Source organism: Suillus fuscotomentosus (genome assembly GCF_016647785.1).
Source record: "Suillus fuscotomentosus strain FC203 chromosome Unknown F5891scaffold_51, whole genome shotgun sequence".
Classification (NCBI taxonomy): Eukaryota; Fungi; Basidiomycota; class Agaricomycetes; order Boletales; family Suillaceae; genus Suillus; species Suillus fuscotomentosus.
The window spans coordinates 333,611-357,560 of record NW_024539563.1 but is presented as its reverse complement, the minus strand read 5'-3'; the positions used below and the strand labels follow the sequence as shown (position 1 = coordinate 357,560).

Sequence of the window (23,950 nt, the reverse complement as noted above, 5' to 3'; positions counted from 1 at the left end):
GAAAGATGATACATTCATGTCCCTCCCAATTCAGAGTAACTGCACGATCACTCCATATACTATGCGATGTCTTGCAATGTGGACAAGGACTTCAGGCTAAAGCAAATAGGTCGATTGCTACCAGCGGGATACCTTCTATACGTTTTGGGTCAAGGTTTGCATCTGCCGCGTCGACTGCAAAACCTCCAACGAAGGCGCCTAGTATTTCGTTTTCTTCTGTACTTCCCTTGTGGAAGTGCAATCAGTAAACTATTGAGCCCTACAACTACGAGTCTACTGATGAAGCTTTTTAGAGACGGTGACACATACACGAACATCCAGATGATAACAGCCTCAGACTAAGATAGTATCTTGAAGGAAGCACTCACTGATTCCCTAGCCGACTTTAGTCTGGACAAATCTCTCGATGCACGTAGACGACATCGTGCCACCACCGAAGCGTGCGGAGTGGAGGATACTAGTCGTTTTACGGCTTCTTTCTCAAACTCTGAGTTTCTGCCTTCCTCCAAAGCTCTCGCAACTACATCTACCTCCATGTCCACAGCTATTTCAGAGAAGATACTCCCGCCGAGACGTGTACACCCTGCTGTGGTGCCGCCAATGACTCGACGAAGTCCCACCGCTTGAGATGCGTCCGTAACACAACCTCCCCAATTCCACGCCCCTTCGTCTCAATCGTGCTATGGTACTGTGCAATTACCTACGTGGCTTTACATGCGAATGCAAGTTATGCTGCGGGCTTTCAGTCCTCCGCTACCAAGGAAACCCACCTGAAACTTGTTCCCACATAAAAACAGGCCGTTCAGACTCCCGAGAGCCGGCGACTTCAATGCTTGAGCTGGACAATGACGAGGAGGGCAAAGTCAGCGCGAATTCGTCATCTGATGTGTCTTTCGATGTGGACGCGGATGCTCTGGTGGCAAGCACGTGGCGGTATGAGTTGTGTGGTAGATGTATGCGAAGATATGAGGTGGTATGCTTCTAATCCGTTTGTGATCATTCATCCATGTACACATGATTATTGAGGGATCAGCACTTTCTTGATCTTCGTCAGATCACTGTGATCCGGGCCCGATACGTTTGCGGAGTGACACTACTCGCAAGCACTGCCTATCGCAGCACCAAAAATTACGAGACTGCAAGAGGTGCTCTTCCATTTCAGTGATCGATCCGAGTGTACTGAATGACAGAAGCACGAAAGCTCGAGGGTACAGGAACGCTGCTGACACTCTTGAGGTTCTTTCATGATGCGCCACGAGATCTTCAAATATCCACATGTTACACTACACGCATGTCACGATGTTCAATGGTGTTAATGTCAAGATCATTGATATACACGGAATGATCCCCATGATGCTGTATTTAGTGCAGATCGACCGATGATTCCGACTCCGCGCAGGCAAACGCGATGTGACAATGTCCGCGATCTTGGGACCAACTGGAAATTCATGTACCCCAACTGCCGATCTGCCTCAATAGGACTGCAACCACACCATAAAGAGACGATAGAAAAGGAAAGGAGCTTTGAAACTTCGTCTGGCAAGGTCATGCATGTCACATGGAAATTTACTCAAGACCACATGCATACTTGACGTGGCCAGCCGTTTGAAACCCTTGAATCACTTCTGGGGGTGATGGCATGGCCATTCGGGGTTGTGAAAGTGCTTTCCCGGCCCCGTTTGTTGAAGTATAGGGTTCTGTTAGTAAAACGAGGGAGGAACAAATTGTTCAACGCAGCGAGACGGACAAACTTGTTCGGAGTAATGGTGCCAGTACTACGACTACGGCTCCTACGCGTGCATCAGTGATTACCCATACCGAAGAACTACTGGACGCCTCCCTCCTGGTTGGTGCCATGCCCAGTAATCCACATTCTCCCCAAAAAGATCCTACCTACATTTGATCGGGCTGAGATCGGCTGGTTGCCATCATCTCAACTTGTGAGGCTGGGAAGCAGACTTGAAGATTAAACTGCAGTAGAACGTGGTTTCATGCGGGTCTAAGTTATAGTGAGGCCCTGTGATCATCAATGCGGTACGTAAATGAGACTAGAAGCGACTTCATCAGCTAAACAATAGCACCTGAGCTCAACGTGACCCAGTGTGCTTCGACTGAGAACGAAGCCTAGACCTCAACAAGCACTAGTGATTCAGGCAGATCCATCAACATATCAAGTGATACTCATGCATTCACCATTACTGACAAGATAGTAAGAACAAAGAAGAAACATGGATACAAGGAATTCTGAATTTGCTCAAGAACCTGATAAACCACGTCAGAAGCTGATTTTTATGCTATTTAGATAGGAAAATCACCTAGAATCACTTCGAGGAACCGTTGGATTTATGAGTGTCTCCGTTGGGAGCAGTGTACTGCGAGTACCCTGTGCCACTGTCGTAGTAAGTGGACCCGTTCGGGTTGTTGTAGTAATAACTCCCGTCGCTGTTAATATAATCAGTACCACCAATCAAGAATCATTCACGATGAAAACTTACTTGTTAGAATAGTGGTATCCGGTACCGCTGCTACCGTAGTCGCGCGAGCAGTAGTGATTGCCCTACGAAGAGTGTTTGTTAATCACCACCCCTAACTCGCAAAACGGGCGCTTACTTGGTCATTGGTACCATGACCGGTGTACGTGTAGTCTTTTCCATTGCTAGACATCTTGAACGTGTAAGAAGTAGTACTGATAATGGGAGATGCAAGGTGGGTGGTGCACTGGTAAAAGACGTGCTAGCTGCAGTCCTTTTATCTGGTAGTGCTATTTGTTGAACTTTGTCCTTTGTTTGTTTGTTTGTACGATTCATGTTAGTTAAATTAGTGTGAATCAGAATACACTCATCAAGAAGTGACCATGTCACTCGACAGATGAAGTTCAACCCTAGAATATCGTGAGTTGAGGTCAAATTTATGCACAGGTTGTGCATGATATGTGTCATGGAAGACTGGCCCAGAGGGCGGTCACCTTGGGTTAAGATTTAAGAAGGTACTTTATGTAAAGTTCGTGCGTCTCCGATGCGGCGTAAGTGATATGCCTTTTTGGGCGTCATGCATTCCGCTATCAACTTTGCATGCTATGTCTGTTGAGCAGCAACCATGGATTTTACAAAACTCTTTTCAACACTTTCCTTGACCGGTGAGGATATTCCTCCTCGCTCTACGACGCGCCCCACACGAAAACCCAAATTTGTGAAGTTTCTCTCTGGAGATAATGGCGAAGGCATGCCAGAGACTTTTTTTGAGGGTAAGTGGTTCGACTCTTTTGAGGACGAGTCCTAGATGTCCTACTCTTTCAAGATCCTCGTACATTCAAGCCAAAACCGGGGCCCCATGGACAGATTCAGACTTGGGGTATATTTCCGGTATGTCGCCTACCAATTCTTTCGAATCAGTTACGTTGACATGTACAGTACAACGAAGATAATATCTGGGACTGTAAGCAATCACTCTGAGTCCAGTATATTGTATATCCTGACTCTTCAAACTAGTCGATGGAATCCAAATGATGTATAGAACAGTAAGTTTGTAGAGATGGTTTGATCGTCTCGTTTATTTGGCTTCAGATGGCCCACCAATTTTCCTACGACAAGCCAGCGGTGGAACACCCTGGCCTGAAAATCAATTCATGAATGTTCTAAAGGATCGTAAGGTAGGTACGCTTTGAGGTGATTTCGTTCATTTCCTGACTTGTTATTGTCTTCGCAGCGCGAGCAGCTCAGCAAACTTGATCTTGCAGACCTTGACAAGAAGGATGTTGTGATCAAGATACACTTGAAGTACGTTCCTTGTATTAATGATGCCGCACCCTCTGACATGTTCTTCAAAGGTTCTTGCAAGATGCCAATGGCGACCCTCGCATATGGCGCCGGGTGCGCCTCTCAGCTGGTATGAAGATAGGCGTGTTCCAGGATAAGGTCCTTTCGCCCATTCTAAACTGGTACCCATTTGATGTCCCGATTCTATTTACACACTGACGCCATTGTTTTGTGTGTAGGGTGCGAAACCTCCACTGCTACACGTTCACAGATCTTAGAGACGGCGCTGTATTTGGTCCTGACGTAAATTGAGCCGCTTTCACACCATAGTCCATCTCTAATTACATGCATAGGACGCCAACGCAACAGACATAATGCATATCAACCAGGCACGTAAACCTAGGGAATATGTTTGGAGCGTCTGACATCTCGACCCTAGGTTGGATATGTTTACCTTCCGGATGACAAGTAAGAGCATGATCTCCCCGTGTCACATTGATTCTGATGACACTCAGGTATATGCTCGCCCACCTGTTTTCAAAAGTGGGCGATACGTTTGCGCACTTGTATGACTATGGGGACAAGTGGCACCACGAAATCGAGGTATGATCGAATATCTTACCCGATATCGGACTGATTTTACGTCGATCAGATCGAGAAAATTTTCCCCGTCGAGGAGTCGTATGGACGTGTTCAGATACTCGATGGCAAGGGCATGTGCCCAGGTGGTGAGCTACTTTTCTAATGTACATAATATTCCACTTGTCAAACTATCATCCAGAAAATATGAGAGGGTCGTACCAATACCAAAACTTTCTCAAGGCCTACGACACTGATTCGTACACCGAGCAGTACTAGGTTTTCCCTTTGATTCAATTCCAGTGCTGAACATCTCCAGGGTTAAGAAAAAGCGAGAAATTCTTGATTGCCCAAATTACAAAGGCTTCGGCAAACCTCCTTCTCTGTTCGACATTGACGCCTTTGACGTCGACCAGGCTAACGAGCGACTCTCCGCAGCACTGAGTTCGCCCAACTCAGTCAGGGCGGGCATGAAGGCGTTCACCATGCCTATCAACCCCAGCGCACATGATTCCAGGACGGGCAAACTCAAGAAAGGCCAGAGCATTCAGCGCGAATGGGACCACGAGAGCCATGGATATTGGCAGGAGACAACGTCCAGCACGAAGGATAAAAGAAGTCAGTCGGCTTGTGCTGCTTGTGGAAAGCCTGGTGGCCAGGATCTTAAGACGTGCAGTGGTTGCAGGGCCATTTTGTAAGCATTTCTGAACAAACGGGGGTGATATGATGCTAAACAGGGTGCCGTCTAGATATTGTTCTGCTGAGCACCAGAAGGTATGATTGAGACATTTTGCAAGTCTTGTTGCTGACGAATGTGCTATCAAGGTACACTGGAAAGATGTACACAAAAAGCAGTGCTCTCGCAAGTACCTCAAAAAATGATATCGTTCCATATCATCTCCAATGCTGGTATATCATTCCTACACGAAACAAAGTATAATTTATGTTTACCGTATCTTATTTCCATACAATGTAAGCATGAATAACCATAGCCCAGCAGCAGTCGGTGGCCACTGCGTCCATCACGTTCCATCCTGCACCTGTCTAAGCACCTGGTACTGCATCTCGTCGACGTCCTTGGAGCTCGTGAAATATATGATTTCATTGAAATGTTCCAGGATATTAACTATCGATATATCAGGGACAGGTCAAGCTACTATCTAGTGTTCAACGTTCAAATTTCAAACGTGGATCGCCTTCAGCATCAGCAGAATCCACATCTCGTTTAATCCCATATAGTAGTATATTATAATATCTCCAACTCCACGCCACCCTTGATATCGCCCCCGATCCTTGACCTTAGAAATTATCAGATTGTCAGCACCAGATCATGGGAATCAATATCTCACCTACCGCGTCTCGAGATTGTCAGCATCAACACATCACATCCGAAAACAAGTAAAATCGGGTGTCTGGGCATCAAGGACTGGATTGGATGCTAGACGTTTCGGATAATTTCAGCTCGCTACTTGGTGCATGTGTAGGCGGGCGGTTCACTGACTTCTAGTATCAGCAAGAAGAAATGTTTGTCTGTCTTAAATATACTTTGAAATACCATGGCTGAAATAAATTCCTCGACCAAATGTGTCTTCCCTGCAGACCATTCGGCAATTATGTTCCTACACAGTACTGCTAGTTGGTACATGTACACGCTCCTGGAAGACAACTGAATTCATGCTAGTATATTCGTTGAAATCGGCTACGACCTCAGCGTGATGTTCTCGAACGCTAAGGACGAGGCGTGGTCCCAGAATAAACATCTGCAAACCAAATAAAATCTGATATGCGCTATAGAGTATCTGAGCTCCCATAGACTTCGAATTCTACAGAAATGATGGGCAGTCAGTAGAAGCAGACTTCAGCAACAGGTCGGCGCACCACAAGCTCTGGAAAGATAACAAGTTGGAGGCAAGAGACACAAACAAAGCTAGTACGTGCGGAACTTGAGCAGGAAAAGATGATCACATTCACATTACAAGCTCACCTCGCAAAATAAAGTACGTGAGATCGTATCAGCACTCTGAAATAATCCCCGGTGGTCGATCCTGTTGATGGGCCGAATCGTCGCAGGTCACGGAAGTGTTTTATAGCAATCCAGACTGAAAGACATAATGCGAGGCTCTCCCAAAAAATGTAGCACACCCAAACTATCGAGTTCCAAAGAAGGACAATCCCCTCAGACCCAAAATAGCACATATATACGCCAGAGAGTATCAGCTCCTCTGACGTTTGTCCGATAAGCTGTGTTCTTCAAGTCAACAAATAGAGCTTACCCGGCACTGTATCCTTGATTCCTATCGCTGTGATTGCTCCGCAGATGATGGAAACAATCAGGAAGATGATAACAAGGAAGATAAGCATCCTTCTAGATCCCCGATACATAGCATGTAAGCGAGCAATCATGATGACTTGCATCGTGTTTCGGTTGAGTCAATAACACAGAGGTATTGCAACTGGGTGACCCACCGCCCAACATGGTAGCTACGACCAAATTCGTCCCATGTATTCCATAGATCACAATATCGCCTGAAACACTCAATTAGCGATCATCCTCGTACTAGGATCAAATACTCGGACTCACACCTATCGAATCATTACTATGTTGAGTCAAGTTCGATGGTCAGAATCTCACTCACCCCTACAAATTAATGTATTCATTGGACGGGAATCATGATGAGAAGGTAGCCGAATACTCACTGCATCCGTCAGCGATACCGATGGCATGCTTGCTGTGTGCCACCGGTCAGAAGAATTGAACAAAGTACATATGCGACATACCTAGAACGATAATACTGATGACGAGAGATGTTCTATTAGCACAGCACTGATTTGTTGGCTATCAAAACATACACAGAATATAGTATTCCAACATAGCGTATCTAGAACATTAATATTTCGGGATCAGCACGACTGTCAATCACGCCATAGTATAACATGAGGTACGCACAACCATGTACAGCACAGTCATGAGGGTCCAGCGTTGCCTCTGTCGCGAATTCATTATAATCTCCTGTCGTTTCCCCTGATGTGGGACTCTGCCACTCACCCAGATCAGTTCAATCTATGATACAATTCTTAGCGAGTTGGCTGCCACGGCAATAGCACCGACCCACCTCTTGTCCGAATGTTAGTACTGGAAATGCCATGAGAATACCAGCAGTTTTCGAGCACTGTCCTGCTCACCCCAATCGTATACCACCATGAGGCCTGCGGCAACTGCGAAACCGCAAGTCAATGTTAGGTCGAGACATCCTGACATGACGGACCTATCCAATAGCTATAAAAAATACCCAAATTGATTGTTGGCCACCAACTAGGATCATTGGAAACTATGGCCATGTTCGAGGGTTGTGTGTGAATGAGCAGTGGGGGATACTGGGGATTATAATGATCTCAGGCTGGTGTTTCGGTGCTGCTATGTGTCGGAAAAAAACTAAGGGCCATTACAATGCCTTCGAATTGGAAGTTCGATGAGCGCCCTAGTGCCCTATAAGACTTTAGAAGGCATTGAAAGACTACAAATTTCAACGTAGGGCGGTCAAAAGGCCCCTTAAGACAAGGACCTTTTAATGCCGGTTGAAATATTATCGTGACATGTGCCAAGTTGGCCCTTCAAAGGTATTGAATAGTATCGTAAGGCTGGAAACTTTTTTCCAACAGTCAGCTGCTAGTGTTGTTAACGTTTCTGAGTCAACGTTCAGCACTTTTATAGGCAAAATTGGTGATGAATATTGAAGCTCGCCTCCGAGTCAAGGCGGTTCAAGATTAGTTGAAGTAAAAAGTATTGCGATGCGAAAATTAAATAGAGCCAAGATTGTATTGGATGACTTCCCGCAGGCCATGGTGTGCCGCGATGCCGGGTGTCACCGTTTGAAATTCAACGCCCGCCCAAGGGGGGAATAAACTCATACTTACCTTGTTAAGACCACTTTGACATAGTCGTACCGCACGGTTGCCGCACGGTATGTCGCAGACTCTGCTGTGTTGATCGGTCCAGACACGGTATCGCCCGTACGATGACTGTCGCGCCCTATCTCATGCTTTTCTCTCTTTACTAGCTAGCTCATTCATCGGTTGTCTACCTGTATCCGTCGTCTTTGACGTTGATTTCCATTTTTCTCTTGTCTCTTCTTCAACAACCCGCTTTCTCGGTCATTCAGAACTACTCACAACCTCACGCACGTATTTTCCAAATCCGAAAACCTAAATCAAGGTCCCATGATATCGTCGATATCATTTTGAAGACTATCTTGGCCGCATCCACATAATTGCTTTCCAAGCCCTGCTACATCCCAGAGATGGTCTCTCCCGCCACCCAGCTACTTTGAGAGATCGGCCATTCGCTGTCTCAAACTCGCTATCACATCCACTACTTGGAATCAAACAACAGATACTCGATTGCTGTACTATCACTGGTGCTGGCACCTGCATGTCCGTTCCTAGGCGCCTCACATCAACGAGCCATTTTACGTTTGGTGTACCATGCTCAGACTTGAGTACCCTGGATTCCCTTAACTCCCCAGAGGCGCTGGGTCTCGGCTACAGAAAGCACGCAGGAACATTCAAACTTACTAGCTAAAAGCTTATAGCGGTGCCCACGAATCGATAGACTGGTCTTCCACTGCAGCGGAAGCAAGTTGAGTATACCTAGGACCTACCTTCCCTTATTTGTGTCTAATCGAAGCCTATCTCACTCTTATGGTACAGAGTTGTACATCGTCCGCCGTCCGGCCATAATCGAACTCTAATCAAGCCCTCCATAAAGAACAACTTCCCACCATCGATCATGGTTGCTCTCATTCTCCTCGTGATTATCCTGCGTAGCTTTTGTAAGGACTCCGCTGGCTACGGAATTCCCTTGACCGCCGGCTATGGAACATCCTTTGTACCGATCTGAATTGGTTTCCTGTTGGAACTTGGTTTGCGCACACAAGAAAACTCTGCTGGCTATGGAGTTCCCTTTGTACCGCTATAGGCACTGACTTAGATATAAAAGCATGTCCTTACTTTTCGTGTCTTTGGTGAATTAACTCCCTCTCACTCATCACTCGTGACCCATCATTCCCCGTCGAACTCATAACCAGCCTTACAGTGTACACCTTGACCATCTCACTCTTCTGATTAATTGTGGTACAGAGTTGAACATTGTCCGCCATAATGAACTCATAAGGTGAACCATTTCCGAAGACCCTTACCATAACCTAGCTTGTGCACCAACCGGGGTGTCCCCCTAAGCACAAGTACAAGAGGCCAGCGGCGCCAGTTGTACCACGACGATTCTGACCTCGAGGCTATCGATCTTTGGCTTTGACTAACTTCTCGAATCGTTAAATAATGCTAGCCCTCCGCTTTGGCGTGAAATCTGTGCAACTTATTTCATTAATAAATCTTCCAGGGCATTAATGATCAAGGACGGGTCACGGGTCAAGCTATGAGCTGATGTTCAAACGTGGACCACCGTCAGGTCATCAGCAGAATCCATATCTCGTTCAATCACATGTATTAGTACCTGAGATCTGGTGTATGTAACTGCTACAGCACGCAATTCAAAAAGCTCGATATTCAATAATACAAGGACACGCCTTCGGTCTTCTATTCGACGACAAATTGTATTTACAGTAGCAAGTGAGGAAACGCGATATTCGCACAGTCCTACTCTTCGTTCGTCTCTGCAAACAAACACAGCGTATCTCTCCGCGTCCTCACCCTGGACAACGCCGTATATAATTGGCCGCGAGCAAACGGATCGGTCCGCAGGTCAAGTGCTGTGCGCGCCAGCGTAAGTCCTTGGCAAGCATTGAACGTGGTTGCATACGCAGCGTGCAGTGGAAATTGCCTTCCGCTTACTGTCCACAATGAACGGTGTGAGAAGTTGATGCGTGGGATGTAGCGGCTTTCGCGTGTATAGAGAAGTCTGATATGTTCCGTTGAACGGCGCAAATGCAATTGGGTTCCAGATCTAGGCGATTCGGAGGAGGCACTCCAGGGTGAGTCAACATCGCGAGACAATCAGGCGTGTTCTCTGGTCCGTTCAATTCAGCGTGCTCTGCTTCTTTTAAGCTGTCCGAACTAAAATAAGACTGCGGATTCTTGTCAGTCGTAATGTGAACACATTGACATGAATGTCTCCCAAGTTCTGGAGTAGCAATGAATCCGTCGTATCGCCAAAAGTTATCTGATACTGACTTGCATTTTGCAACAACTCCATGAAATGAAGCGGACGTCGCCATAGTAGTGAATGAAAGAAGAGCAAATAGGAAACACAAAGGAGACGAAACTATCAACGTGCAGCGACACAGCATGACGTGTAGACACAATTGCGCCCGAGCCGGCGGTATCTCGTGCTTAGATATTGTAGATATCTCATTACAACCCACTAAGTTACCATGCACATTCAATCATAATCACAACACACCCACCATCGTGGTGCATACCCGATCAACCGTGTCAGGATATTCATCTGTTCTTGTGTCGGACGCTCTTTGAATGAGTCGTCTTGCTCAGAACACACAGCTAACACCGGAACGGTGTTAATTTGAACGGCCCTAACTTCGTCATCGCCGGATTTGAAGTATTTAGCCATGAACGCTTCGAACCACAGAGGAGGCACCTCTCCATCCTTGGGATTGAAACAAAATTTGAAATCGAACGACCAGACGCCCGATTGAGCTGAGATGAACTCGCGTGCCCGCAACATGGCGTCGCACTCGTAGCATTTGTGATCGCGTTCGGGCAACACTTCTGGACATTCTTTCTCCGCGAAACGGATTAGCCAGTCGTTGGGGATTGCATATCCATAGTATTGGATATAAGGACGACCTATGATCGGATTGATGTGGGACTGCTTCGGTGGACGGACGAGTTTGAATGGCTCGGGTTGTTGTCTGACGACGGAAGTCTCGGTTTCTGGAGCTGTAGTGGTCTCCACGTCGTTAGAGTGACAGTCGTGATGATGGATCGGAGAGGAGACATTCGTCGTCGCGGCTTTGAACAATTTGGAAAGAGAAGAAGGCATCTTCGTTATAGGGAGGCAACGACAGGTCTCTCTAGCCTTATATAAGGTGCAGAACAAAAGAAGTTGAAGTGGCGCGTTGCACTTGTGGTTGTCCGAATTGTGAAACAGCGAATTATGGACAAAAGGTCACAGCTAACAATGTGGTAATCCAACTAGTAGGGATGCAATATGTTAGAGCAGTGCGACGACCATTAGCGGGCTCTCACCGTTGTTTTGCAGTGGCTGTCTAAGATCATAGACAATGCATGAACTGATGGACCTACACTGAACCAGGCCTTTGCGCACACGCGTTACCTTGACGGCGAAAACCCCCCTTGGGTAGGCTGCACAACCTCACTTTATGATGGTTTTCGCAGCACGGTTCTCAACTGTGGCAAAATTAACTGTAGCACTTGAATGAAGGTGATGAGATAGACTCTAAATGCTTAAACACTCACTCGAAGAACTCTCGATTTCAGTCGAGGTGTGATGGTGGATATGTTCACACACGTAAAATAATAGACACGCCTGAAATCAACAATCTCCCAAGCAGAATGTTTGTTGACATGTTGACATTGCATTTCTGTTTAAGAAGTGAGATGGTTTGTACGAGTCAAGAAACGTTGTGTATTTGCGATGCAGACAGTATTAGCACATGGCGATAAAGAAACATGGTAAGACAAACAAGAGGTTTGGCCGTGTTAATAAATTACCATGGCAGATAGGAGAACAGGGATGAACGGGATAGGAGAAACAACCAAAAGATGGAGATGGACGATGAAATAGATAGGTGCATCCAGCGGATGACTGGCTTGATTCACAAAAGTGACAAGGAGTTGATGATGCTTCTCCAGCAGGGCTAGTGAACAACAGATAAGAAATCATTATGGACGTAAATTCAACAGATGGTCATGATCCAACCGTAAATGAGGACTGTAAAAATAGATAGCAATGACAATTTGCCAATGTTGAATGATACCCAATACTGATGAATCCATGCCTTGCAGATAATATCAAAAACCACAACAAGTGGATAAATTGCAGCGCCGTCGTCCAGCCGGGTCGAGTGGTAGATACAAGGGAGTCTGTTCTTCATGTTGATACAACAGGGATTCCGCATGATTGATGAAAAAGAATGCGACATGGAAAGTGTGTGAGACGTGAAGGAGCCAGCAGACGGAGATAGGAAAGATAAATCAAGTGCTTGCGAGGTCGATACTAGCACCGAGGACGCCGCCTCTGTCATGATGGATGTCGGTGAAACCGCTGACGGTGCCATGAGTGCCCTGGTAGTGGTGCCGCTGCTGCTCTTCTTCAAAAAGCTTTCTGCCGACATCCGCACGCAGGTTAGCACTCGGACCAGATTTGAGAGATACTGCTGCACGCGGCGCGGCTGTAAAGGCAGGGGAGGGGGAAACATTGATAAAGTCATTGAGATTGAATGGGACATTGCCCGGAGTGGGTGGGGCGTGAAGGCTGCTTGATGGCGAACCCGAATAACCGTTCGAAGTATCACTGCGCCTAGAAGGTGAAGGTGGAGATGGTAACAGTGATGAGGATTCAGCACTCAAAGTTGGAGTAGGTGGAATAATTGTTTGCTCTAAAGATGGCGCAGGCGCGAGAGATCCAGGGGAAGCGACATCCAATCGCAATGGCTGACTCAAAGGTTGCGTACTATCTTGGCTAGAAGGTAAAGTCTCTGAGGTAAGACTGCATTCTGATCTCAGCGAGCTTCTTGTATCCTGGCCTGGAAAAAGGATCTTTCCCTTAGTAAGGAGAGATGCTGAATCGCTTCCAAGGGCTCTGTAGGCTGCAAAATCTTGGGTATCCCTGTCCCGGGTGGTTGTAGGGCGTGCGGGCGACGGCGATGTATGTAGATAAAGCATGAGGTTAGCAGCCTCCTCGTCATTTGTGTGAGGTGTGGAGTAGATGTTGTCACCCGAGTTACGGGGTGGGGTAGCTGCCCGAGGCATGCTAAATGATGACTCGGTTGATGGCAGCAGCGAAGTTGCTGCTGTCGTTGTGCGAGCAGAACTTTGTGCATATTGCGACAAAGACTGGAATGAGCTCGCGTCAGACGCGGTAGAGAGCGTGGACCGCGGAGATGACACGCTAGCCACGGAAGGACGCGACTGAAGAAGCGATGTCAAAGTAGCCACAGCCTGCCTCTCTACATCCGCTGAGTCCGCCACGGACGCCTTCTGCTTGCCCTTGTCGCCCCGTTTGGGTTTGGACCGAGTGGTATCCTCTTTGCGGCTACGGGACTGTGCACGGGTGCTCTCTGCTATGCTGCGTACGGCAGACGCACGGTCCGATCCTCGGGACCGAGATCCGGCAGTCGAGCGGGCGGCTGCCTGGACAGGAGGATCTGTTGAGTTGCGAACTGTTCGAGCTTGTTTCGATGGAGGAGGCCCGAGGAGGGTGGTAAACAGGCTCTGAGTCGCGTTGGGACTGGAACCTGTCACAGTCGTGGGATAGTGGGAACGGGGAACGGATAGAGCAGAAGTCGCAGATACGGCGGGAGGAGCCATAGCTCCACGCCTTGCGACTGTGCCCTGTGTAGCGGGATTGTTGTAATAGTTATTGCCGGTGGTGGCCTTGCGCTTAGTGCCGATCAGGCGCGGTGGAGCAGCAGCCAGGGCACGGGTTTTCGCCTCGAGGTCGATCAGTTTGACATGAGGAATATTATGGGTGGCCTTGTATGAGGCATACGACAGACGGGCGCGAAGATTGCGCGTCACCTAGGAGAGGAAGAGAGGAGTATGTTAGTATTCTCTTATTATATCACGACCGCGCCCCACACACAGCAATCTCAGCGGGGGATCCGGTATACGAGCAGCGCAGAGTAAACAATACTCTGAATGCCCCTCCATATCGTTGGCGCGAATGGCCGCCTGCCAACGCGTCCCGCGAAGTGCTCAGTCTGGAATGAAATGACTCACCATCGAAAGCTCCGTACTCGCCATGACTTTCTGGATAGCTTTCAGCCTATCCTCCTTCTCAATTGGATCAACATCCATCGATGTAGAAGGGCTGTAGGGCTGTAGGTAGGTCGTTGGCGGGGACGCTGAGGTCACCGAAGACGACGGAGTCACCATAAGGAGCGCGTCGCTGGGAGTTTCTAGTGATTATATACAGAATAAAGCACAATATGTCACAGTGACAGCGTTTGTCCGTCAGATGTAGGACCTAGGGACCAAGAGAGGAAACTGGTCGCTGTGTGGGACGTCGGGGAGCGCGTTAAGGAATGGGGCACGCGCGACGACGCGCTAGTCTTATTCATCCGAATTCCCACGGGCTGATTTATCCGCACCCGCCGGTTTGTGCCTGTTTTTACCCGCAAATAGCTAATAATGGTTCAGAATTCACAGAGAAATATTCATCACGTTCAACGAAACAGTCATCGTTTTTATCTACACTTTCCTGTATGTTGGTCGGGAGTGTGTAGTGAGTGAGTTGAACAGAAACCATATGGTTTAAGTGGGTTATGTTCGATCGATGGGGATCAGCCGGTTGCACGGCATGAGATTGAGATAACAGGATACAAATAGGCCGACGGCAAGATAACCGGAGTTCACGTGAGTCTAAAAGACATCTCGCGAGAATAGTTGGTTAGCCCAGCTGACAGTTATGAGTTTCGATCAGATGGGCATATGATCTATGAAGACCCATTTAGTTTATATCTTCCGACAAAAGGCACTACGACCATTCCTACCTTGGACGACGCTCCTTCACTCCTTGTTTGGACTCTTAACTTCTGAGTCATACGCGACGGCACCATTTATTTCTTCCCAATACCATCTTGGAAGAAATCCCACGCGGCGTTCTCCTCCTTCAACGTCCCTGACGTCCACATCGTCTAGCAAAACAACAGAGACCCCTATCTTTGGCGTGAATTTGATACGCCAGACATTACCCCTCGAGCCTCCTCTGACGGTGTTCGTGAGGAAAGTTATAAATTGGTCTCCCCATGCTAGACAGACATTAGGGTCCCACGCGCCAGGCTTTCCCCGAACCAGACGAGGTATCTGTACAGTCTGAAAGACTTGCGTAGTCGTCAAGTATCCTGAGGGCTTCCTAAACCCAACAAAGATCTCCTATAATGCGGTGTATTTAGAAGGTCCTGTTCCAGCGTCATTATGCATACCGGAACTCCTAGCAGAAATGACTGGAAATAGAACTTCAAAAGCTTTCTGTCTCAGTGTAAGGAAGTGTGGTCGTCTGAAACGCAGATGATACTTACTTTTCAAACCTGGCTTCGTCTTGTGCGCCACGTATTGATAGTGAAGTTTTGAGTTCCACGAAGTTGTCAGTATTTCCGGTATATCCTCCTGTAACCAAATAACGTCTCCTATCTATTGACGCAAATTGGCACATACCTCGAACGCAGTCTACTTCTCCACCAATGATGATCCGTGTATCACCCAACTTGGTCTTAACAACACTGCACCACTGAACATTGGTATCAACATCGCCGCCCCAGCCAACAGCGCCCGAGGTACCAGAGGAGGAACCAGAAGCATGTTGATTACGTTCGTTCGGAGTCGATGATGTGCAATACGATTCAAATGAATATCCATAGTAAGACTGGAGCAGCTGCCGAGGTTCCAGGTCGCTCCTTCCTCGACATGAGTAAGACACGCATATAAGACGTGAAAAGACTTCACTTTTCCTTTAATCTTGCATCTGAAAGATGCTCCTCAAAGTACATAGTACCGTCGACACACATCACATTGAGCTCCCAAGCATCTCGCTCTTCGTAAGGTGCTGTCAATATTCTCCCTCACCAAAAGCATTCCTCAGGTAAACAAACATCATACAGTGAATGGAATGACATCTCACTTGGTGATAACCCCTCTCCAGCTTATCACTCCAATCTCGGGATTTTGCCCATTGAGGTTTTTCTTGAACCGTGACCACGCGCTCAACAAACCATCAATGCGTCCACGTTCTTCTGGACGCCGTGTCCAACTTTTGTACCCGTGATTGAGATCTGCACCATGCGGTGGATTGACGAAATAGCGCAATGCAGAGTCGTCAAATTGTAGAACGCGAGAGGGTGAATACGAAAACGTGATAAGTTGACTAGGGCGCTGAAACGCGGGTGAATGTGAAACTGGATGTGAAAGGCTTGGGAAGGCGAGAGCATAATCGCCTTCTATTTTGGCTCTAGCTACTTTCCCGGTTGGTAAGAGATCATCTTCTGCAGACCGCTTAAGACCCATTATATTTGTTATTAGTACTTACTGGTTGCAGGTAGTGGTCAAGGATGCGGCAGGTCGTTTGTTTGTTTCAGAAGCTTTTGCCAAACAACAGCCTAACAGGCCAGCTCGTGCCCACTGGCAAGCATAAACATTCTCATTTGGCATCAACAGGTGTAAGGTGCATTTTGCCCTAATCATCACGCAAGTTAGGCTCATCAAACGGCTCATCTCCGTTTCGTGCCGTGAAAGTAATATAGAGGCAACGTGCTGAACAGCCGTCTTCAAGTTGAATTAATTTGAGAACACCACCGTGACTGCTGTGGCCGAGTCTGATGCCTCGTGAAATTTTTACAGTTTGCATGCACATGGGCCTGGGCCCTGCTATGAGCTTCGATTTTATTCATTGTTTCCAATAACAGCAGATGGTGGTTCATTGAATGGAGTCCGTTTCAATGAGTGAGGAATGCTTGCCCATTACCTAAACGTCTGAATCAGCCCTACTAGCCTGGGATATCCTGATTCACGCCCATGACACATTTTACCTACAATTAATAGTAGGCATAAACCCTGGTGGGAACCGTGAGAGTCTAGACGCCGACCTTTTAGCTATATCGTAACCATCTTTCGTTGGAGCTCAATGATTGGAGGAAGACTCAACCGAATCTTGTCATCCAATTGACAAACAGGTTTGCAGAGCTCTAGCTTCACTCAGGCTGGCAGCCCTGAGGCAGCTTGTGCAGGTAAGTGTGATTCACGAATCGCGCGCAGTACCAACTTAATGCCTCCTTGAGTTACTCCTTGGCATTGAGACGTGTCAATTTAACATTTACCCGAGCCTCGCCGAGTCCAACTTGAGCTATTCAATCTTGTTGTCGCATCATCACTAGTCCAGCAGCAATGGGGCCCCGGTATTTCCTATTACCAAAATTTATCATCCGTGATCCGAATTATGGCTTGTATCTTCGGCGATCTGGCAGGACGGGTGCACACGTAACTCTAGCGTCGACGAAACATGCCGCATCAGTCACCAAGCACCGCTCTGTCCTTACTACTCCAAACACGAAGTGACTGCGTGTCCGGGTCGAGGTGCCGTGGGTTATTAGCATAAACCTATGGTGTCATAAGTACTAACTCTACTTCTTCTACCCCTTCAGATTTTCTCCCTCTGTACACTATTAAGCACTAACGATTCTCATCATGATTTTCTGTTAGTACTCGCTGCCTGCTCCTTTGCCCGGTCACTAACGACCTGACTGATAGTTACGAAGAAGCCTAAAACATCTGCTCTTCCTCCCGGATGGCCATCACCATTCCACAACAAGTGCAGCCAACGAGACTGCCACTACGCCAATAACCCGCAAACCGTCAAAGGTGTCTACCAATGTCGCGGTGTCCCTGGAGGTTTCTACTGCGAGGGCACATACAAGATTGCATCCACCCGAGCGCGTGAGACAGAGCACTATCTGCAAGAGATGACCATGGCTCGTAGATCAGCTGAAGAGGAACAGAGGAAACGCAAGATGTCAGAGATGAGGCGGACTGAGAGGGGACCCGAGCTCGGCGTGCGACGGGGAGGGACGAACATGTCTGATAGGAGAATACCAGACGAACGGGGTCGGCGACCTGATTATGGGCAAGCTCCTCGCGTTACGAGAGGCACGGAAAATCGCAGACCGCAAACGGGTGTACCATGCTCGAGTCACCGCCCTTCGCAATCCGAAATAGAGTCTGAGTACAGGGCTGACCAAATTCTGATGCATCTCTATCCCGAACGAGAGATCCGACCAAGATGGTGAGCGATACGCTAGTCTATTAGAATCGATGCTTATCAACTCGTAGGATATAACGAACGCACTACACAGGTCTCGCATTTTATGTATTTCTAGGCCTTTTAGAGCCAAATTGATGATAATAATGAATCCTGGCACGGTATTACTTACATGTCCTACCAGGACTACGCATTTTGTATTTTACACTTACTCCGTGTCATGTATAGTTGATGAACGTTACAGATAAACTAAATGCCTATTCAAGATGCACGCTGGACTAGTGCTGCTACCTTTTGTGATCTGGGCGTGATCGGAATTGGGAAAGTTCTTGAGTGGGACTCGTATGTACGTGATGGCACTGGCATATACCGATCGAGGTCTAGGGATGCATATGCACGTCAATATTTCGGCATCCTGTAACAAGCTTCTTCACGTCAAAATTTCAGCGAGAACGGATACGCATCGCACATGGCACATGGCAATCCAAACTGATTGGCGAAATACTCGTTCCAACATAGCCCCTGACTCTTGCTTAACGTTCTTGTTGTAATAGTTCAGCCAAATACTGTCTTCAAATCCACATCGTTGCTGCCAGTGTCCATGATGGTTCTACATCAGAAAGTAGTATTCGAACGACCTCCCTTAATATCACCTTCAGGCATGAATACAAGGAGTTCAGGGTTATGGTAGCATGTCCATGCGTACATCCATTTATCGGGCATCATACCGTCATCCTGTCAAAGGCACAGCCCAATGCCTCGGAATTCGAGGAAACTTATGTTATCAAAGACAATAGAAGTCTAATTTTGCCGAATCATCCAACGGCATGGCATTTACGGATTACACCGAAGATGTTCTTATCAGTAACAATCGATGAGGAGATGCACCCACGGCTGTCTTGACTGACCTAGGTTTGAGTTTTTTTCTTCTTCAATTAACATGGCCATTACCATGGATATCATGAGAGTTGATACCGCTGCAAGATGGTGTTATGTTGCTACAGAGATATCAGCGAGATAGACTAGGTAGATACGATGTGAATAGTTTCATCGCCATCAACATTTTGCTGTAGAGTTACTATGTAAAACACGAAAACACACCTGTGTAAGGTTCACAGTTCGACGGGGCTCATAAACGAGTGAAAGTTGATTCACTACAGATACGGAGATCAAGGACATTTCTATATCCAAGTGAGTGGCTCATCAGAGCGGTACAAAGGGAATTCTATCGTCAGTGAAGCAGTGGTATTCCTCACACCAGCTGCGTATGTTTGTACCTGTTTCAGATATTTGATGTGCTGTGCTCACCTCAGACGCCAACAATAACAGAAAAATCAGTATCCAGCTGTCCAAGGGCCAGGTCCGGATAGCTACAGTCTTGGCTACAGGACGCTTTTGTTTCATCTGCTACTGATCGCCCGATCAGCGGTGGGAGCAAATAAATACCACCACGGAACCATTTTATGACAAGACTTGCATATGACATCATGGACCTAAATTCCTATAAATCGAGCGGAAGAAAATGTTTAAATGTCGCCTTTGCAGTTGAATTTCCTTTGTGTGGAATTAGCTAAAATAGCATGGACCGTCCATCATCTGGGGACTGGAGGCCCCGATAGGAAAGCGTGGCTTGGAGATCTGATGCATGATGTTTCATGCACCGCTTTTGTATGTCTGAAGATCTGTCGAGTCGAGGCCAATGTAATCGATCAGCTCCTTTGGGTTGAAACGTTGATGACCAACATCCATCTTCCAGAAAAGTACCTCGACATGGTGGAGATTACCTACAGCTATGATTCAACGATATTAATATAAATGTTATTCCAATATCCATCGGCGAGATCTGCACGAACCGTATTTTTAGTCCCATTCTACGTGTCTCAACCAATGGGCCCCTATGTCAATGATAGGAAGTCTAGGTCAGATGGTAGACGAAGACCTGTTGTATTTTCTGTCTTCTCTTGACCTACCCCTCGACGAGGAGCAAGCACGATGGAGTAACATGAATACAAATATGGCTCAAGTCGTTGTCAAAGAATTAAATACATGCACTGCATCATGAGCCACGTCCGCAAAGGACGTGTCTCGGTCATGAAATGGTGCCCAACTTTAAATATGAACATCTTGAAGTCTAGAATAATTGATCAGTGAACAAAGGAAGGAAGTAACATAGGCGAATTACACACCCGACAGAGCTGATAGATCCTTCGATGTAGTAACAGGCGGCGCATACGATAGTTCATCCAGCATCCAAAAAGACGCACAATCATGGAGCGCAAGCAGAGGCATTTTGAATTTGAGCTATGATATAACCTCATGTACGCACTGAAAACAAGTTGAGCTATAACAAACGGAATAACAATATATTATACAAACAACAAAGCTGCAATAAGTATTATCACTACAGCGCAAACGAATAAGCTTAACGAGGTAGAAAGCTGAAAATACATGCACAACGCGCCATCACCCATGGGCCCTCTTGTTCGATGATTCGGCTTCACCGTCCGATCTTCTGCGCTTGCCTCTTCCTATGTACGAGGGCGGTACAATGAAATATTTTTCGATAGCAGGCCTTTGGGATCTCGATGGCTGAATCGAGTACGCTCCCATCGTGGGACTCGTTGGATTGGAATGTACTAGAGTTTCGATGGTCATACTAGATCCTCCTACATCTTTTGGTGGTTTCTTTTTGTACTAGACGATATTAGCTACAACGCCTGAGATTCATGAAAGAAGACGCACGGTTTCGAGTTCAGGTTTACCACGCCACTTTGCAATTGCTTCACAGAAGCGTAGTGCTGCCCTTTCAACAGGCTCAGCAGGGTAATGCCATGCCAGATCCTCCATGTGGGTGGATAGATCCGGCGTCAAAGACGGTATCGTGTAGAACTAGGACAAATGGAGTGTTAAAGATTGAAATACTTCGTCAAGACAAAGATCTCACCCTTCTGAGGCGCTCATCCATTTCAGCTTCAAATTCAGCCTCGGCGCCCTCTCTTCGAATGGGCGTCCCGTTTCGGGCAGCTCGCAATGCCGGAAACATGATTCTTGTCGCTTCTTTGAGACTAGGTAAATCGTCTGGTTCAAACCATGCGAATGCAGAGTCTGCATCGTCCGATGAATCGACTTGACCCAACCCATCGTCGGTGATACCCAAGCCAACTGATAAAAGGCATTCAACAGCCTCTAGACCCCACCACCCTCCAGTAAGATAACCCTCTAGGGTAGCACGGGAAAGTAAGCTCGCGAGAAGCATATACCATTCTCGCGAAGGCCGTAAAGGAGGTGCAGAGCGCGACTCGGTGGTTTGAGATCTTCGGGATGAGGGCCGAGGCGAAGTCGGAAATTGAGCGGACATTTCGGAACCCCGTTGCCAGTCGCCTTCATACTCATCATCCCCAAGCTCTTCTCCCAAGCTCCGTTGCGACAAGGGCAGAAAGCCTCAAAAAGCGCGGAATAAGCTCTGACAGCCGAGTGTTCCCAGCGCCAGCACCTGACTGTTCCTCTTCAGATTCAGTCATGAACCACTTCGACTTCCGGCGCAATACGCTGCCATCCACACCCGGCTGAGCCAAGCCCGATCCAACACCGGGGCCATCTTGCCAGCCAGCGATACCACCTCCACTACCACCCATACTTCCATTCGAGCCACCTAGTCCCCCTTCCCAGTCTCCAAAGCTTCTGGTGCCCATTGCAGTAGGTGGTGGGCGTGCTCGGCCAGATCCGCCCGGTGCTTTGACGGAATGTTTGGCTTCAACACATATGTCACATCCAGTATGAAGATGTCGTGGGCACCGCAAGCCAGGGGGCGAATTGGCGGTGGAGGGATCGGCGCCCTGCATGTACATAGTGCATACACGGCTACTGGGCATGAACTTTGACCTTCGGTTCTTTAAGACAGCATCGTCAATAATAGATACTTTGATTTCAGAACTGGGAACTCACACGAGACTGCATCATTTGTGGTGCCTGCAGTGGAGAAGGTGCACGAAAGTCACCCATGGGAATAAGAGATGTCTGAGAAAGTGCTGCAGCTGATACCTGCGAAAGCAAGACGACTGATGGGGGAAGGCTGCCAGTAGCTCCTTGCGCAGAGGTCATGCTACTGCCGCTCCCAGATACTGGCGATGCTTTCTGCATTGCAGGAGAGTTTCCTGGACTTCGACCATTTGAAGACGCTTGATCTGAGTTACTAGAAACAATGATTGGTGGAGGATGGTGATGGTGTCGGTATGCAGGGGGAGGGGCTTGACGTGCAAATAAGTCATTGATGACAGTCCCCAACGCTAACCGTAAACGAACACCATTCGGAAGAGTGTGCGGGTGGCTGGATGTTGCACGATGAGGTGACTGTTGTGATTCTGGACGCTGTGGGGATGTAGGTGGTGTATTCAGATCGCCATCGAGGATTGGGTGCACAGGAGGAGGCTGGTCGAGCATTGATGTGACGACCTTCTCGAGACCAATAGCACGGAGTCTTAGAGTCCTTGCCAGGGTCAAGTCCTGTCTCTGTCGACGATTGTCCTCATCCTCGTTATGAGGATGATTGGGACCACCCTCTCTGGCTTTGAGCATTTCAACATTTTCACCGTCACTTGACGCTTCATCTTCTTCCTCGTATGACTCCGGGCGTTCGCGGTAACGATAATTAGGCGAAGAAGGGCCTCCTGTTCGGTCGGTCATTCCGAGCTCAGCGCGGGCCTGGGTAAATCGGGTTCGGCCATGAACCCATAACATATGATCTATTATGAGAGTTCGGGTAGATTTCTCCCTAGGAGGGATAGAGTGCAGATGATGTGCATGTTTATGAGCTGGAGCCTTGAAAGCTCGTAGACCGTTTGTTGGGTTTGAAGATGATGAAGATGATGCGAAGATGGGGGGCTGATATGACACTGTTGTCCTTGGAGGTTGTGGTATACTGAATGACGAGAAATGCCCTTGATTCAAAATTGCGGAAGTTGAAGCGCTCAAGGATGAATAGGATGTCATGTCATGGATCGTGTCACTGTATATGCTGCAGGGAGTATTTTGATCCTATGTCGGCCGTTGTTCTTCTCTATAATCCCGAATAACGTTCGTCAGACTTGGTTTGTCTTCGTGAGGAATCGGAACACCCCGGTATTGAATGATCACTTCAATTTTCTTGTTACACACTCTCAATACCCCATATCTGACAGCGTGGAAGGCGCAGCCCGCGGTCGTCAACGTCGTGGCTGAATAACGGGCACGATCGAATTTGACTTGCATTGAACGTTATTATTATTAGTGCACTGTTCACTGCCCTGGTCAAATCAGCTCAGCGACTGAGGCATGTCGCAACTTGAAATACTAAGGTGAGTTCAGATACAGACACGGCTGGGAGCCCGAGTGACTCATTATCATTAGCCCTCGGGCCCCTTCAACTGACCCAATCGAGTTATTTCTTCAGTCACGGGGCAGACGGGGCATAACTTCAAGTCCCCGTCATTGACATGGACATATCCGCCGGAGATCTCGGTATTGCACTGATGCAAGTTGCCATTTCCGTGAAGTTGGGCGTATCAAGTAACTCGAGCTCGCAAAAGCCATACTATCTCATTCAACTCACTAATCGACTAAACACAAAATCGTCTCGCAATTAACTCTTGTCAGCCATCCAAATACTGTGCTT

General features: G+C 47.6%; 8 protein-coding genes across 8 annotated transcripts; 2 read left to right on the top strand and 6 right to left on the bottom strand.

The window, feature by feature from the left end:
* Positions 1-2,321: 2,321 nt before the first annotated feature.
* Positions 2,322-2,664, bottom strand: F5891DRAFT_958084 (uncharacterized protein; the record flags this gene model as incomplete). The annotated part of the gene is made up of 3 exons (XM_041375534.1): positions 2,322-2,442; positions 2,496-2,557; positions 2,611-2,664. 3 exons carry the CDS (start codon positions 2,662-2,664, stop codon positions 2,322-2,324), a joined length of 237 nt encoding a protein of 78 aa, XP_041222512.1.
* A 384-nt stretch (positions 2,665-3,048) lies between these two features.
* On the top strand, positions 3,049-5,337 carry F5891DRAFT_1051805 (MM3350-like domain-containing protein). The gene is made up of 15 exons (XM_041362510.1): positions 3,049-3,244; positions 3,298-3,362; positions 3,411-3,435; positions 3,564-3,649; positions 3,706-3,776; positions 3,827-3,937; positions 3,995-4,058; positions 4,109-4,144; positions 4,195-4,223; positions 4,271-4,358; positions 4,408-4,483; positions 4,537-4,606; positions 4,654-5,028; positions 5,084-5,108; positions 5,160-5,337. Exons 1-15 carry the CDS (start codon positions 3,097-3,099, stop codon positions 5,214-5,216), a joined length of 1,326 nt encoding a protein of 441 aa, XP_041222511.1. The 5' UTR covers positions 3,049-3,096; the 3' UTR covers positions 5,217-5,337.
* A 4,649-nt stretch (positions 5,338-9,986) lies between these two features.
* F5891DRAFT_957910 (ATP-dependent DNA helicase PIF1) lies at positions 9,987-10,184 on the bottom strand (the record flags this gene model as incomplete). The annotated part of the gene is made up of 1 exon (XM_041375521.1): positions 9,987-10,184. A coding segment is annotated over one exon (198 nt), but the record flags the coding sequence as incomplete, so codon positions are not given.
* A 516-nt stretch (positions 10,185-10,700) lies between these two features.
* On the bottom strand, positions 10,701-11,349 carry F5891DRAFT_1192592 (uncharacterized protein; the record flags this gene model as incomplete). The annotated part of the gene is made up of 2 exons (XM_041367620.1): positions 10,701-10,710; positions 10,769-11,349. 2 exons carry the CDS (start codon positions 11,347-11,349, stop codon positions 10,701-10,703), a joined length of 591 nt encoding a protein of 196 aa, XP_041222509.1.
* A 1,019-nt stretch (positions 11,350-12,368) lies between these two features.
* On the bottom strand, positions 12,369-14,586 carry F5891DRAFT_1245404 (uncharacterized protein). Its single transcript, XM_041369798.1, has 2 exons — positions 14,271-14,586; positions 12,369-14,069 (listed from the first exon to the last, which is right to left on the bottom strand). Exons 1-2 carry the CDS (start codon positions 14,424-14,426, stop codon positions 12,525-12,527), a joined length of 1,701 nt encoding a protein of 566 aa, XP_041222508.1. The 5' UTR covers positions 14,427-14,586; the 3' UTR covers positions 12,369-12,524.
* Positions 14,587-14,905: 319 nt separating this feature from the next.
* On the bottom strand, positions 14,906-16,617 carry F5891DRAFT_570518 (RAI1 like PD-XK nuclease-domain-containing protein). The gene is made up of 6 exons (XM_041372320.1): positions 16,171-16,617; positions 15,996-16,106; positions 15,572-15,946; positions 15,476-15,521; positions 15,044-15,425; positions 14,906-14,986 (listed from the first exon to the last, which is right to left on the bottom strand). The coding sequence occupies exons 1-5, from the start codon at positions 16,551-16,553 to the stop codon at positions 15,060-15,062; spliced, it is 1,281 nt and encodes a 426-aa protein (XP_041222507.1). The 5' UTR covers positions 16,554-16,617; the 3' UTR covers positions 14,906-14,986; positions 15,044-15,059.
* Positions 16,618-17,433: 816 nt separating this feature from the next.
* F5891DRAFT_570487 (uncharacterized protein) lies at positions 17,434-18,576 on the top strand. Its single transcript, XM_041372319.1, has 4 exons — positions 17,434-17,623; positions 17,687-17,739; positions 17,793-18,324; positions 18,372-18,576. Exons 2-4 carry the CDS (start codon positions 17,730-17,732, stop codon positions 18,376-18,378), a joined length of 549 nt encoding a protein of 182 aa, XP_041222506.1. The 5' UTR covers positions 17,434-17,623; positions 17,687-17,729; the 3' UTR covers positions 18,379-18,576.
* Positions 18,577-20,763: 2,187 nt separating this feature from the next.
* On the bottom strand, positions 20,764-23,547 carry F5891DRAFT_1130134 (uncharacterized protein; the record flags this gene model as incomplete). The annotated part of the gene is made up of 9 exons (XM_041364488.1): positions 20,764-20,994; positions 21,043-21,189; positions 21,245-21,703; positions 21,729-22,136; positions 22,158-22,175; positions 22,246-22,385; positions 22,494-22,627; positions 22,652-23,181; positions 23,455-23,547. 9 exons carry the CDS (start codon positions 23,545-23,547, stop codon positions 20,764-20,766), a joined length of 2,160 nt encoding a protein of 719 aa, XP_041222505.1.
* Between the last annotated feature and the right edge of the window lie 403 nt (positions 23,548-23,950).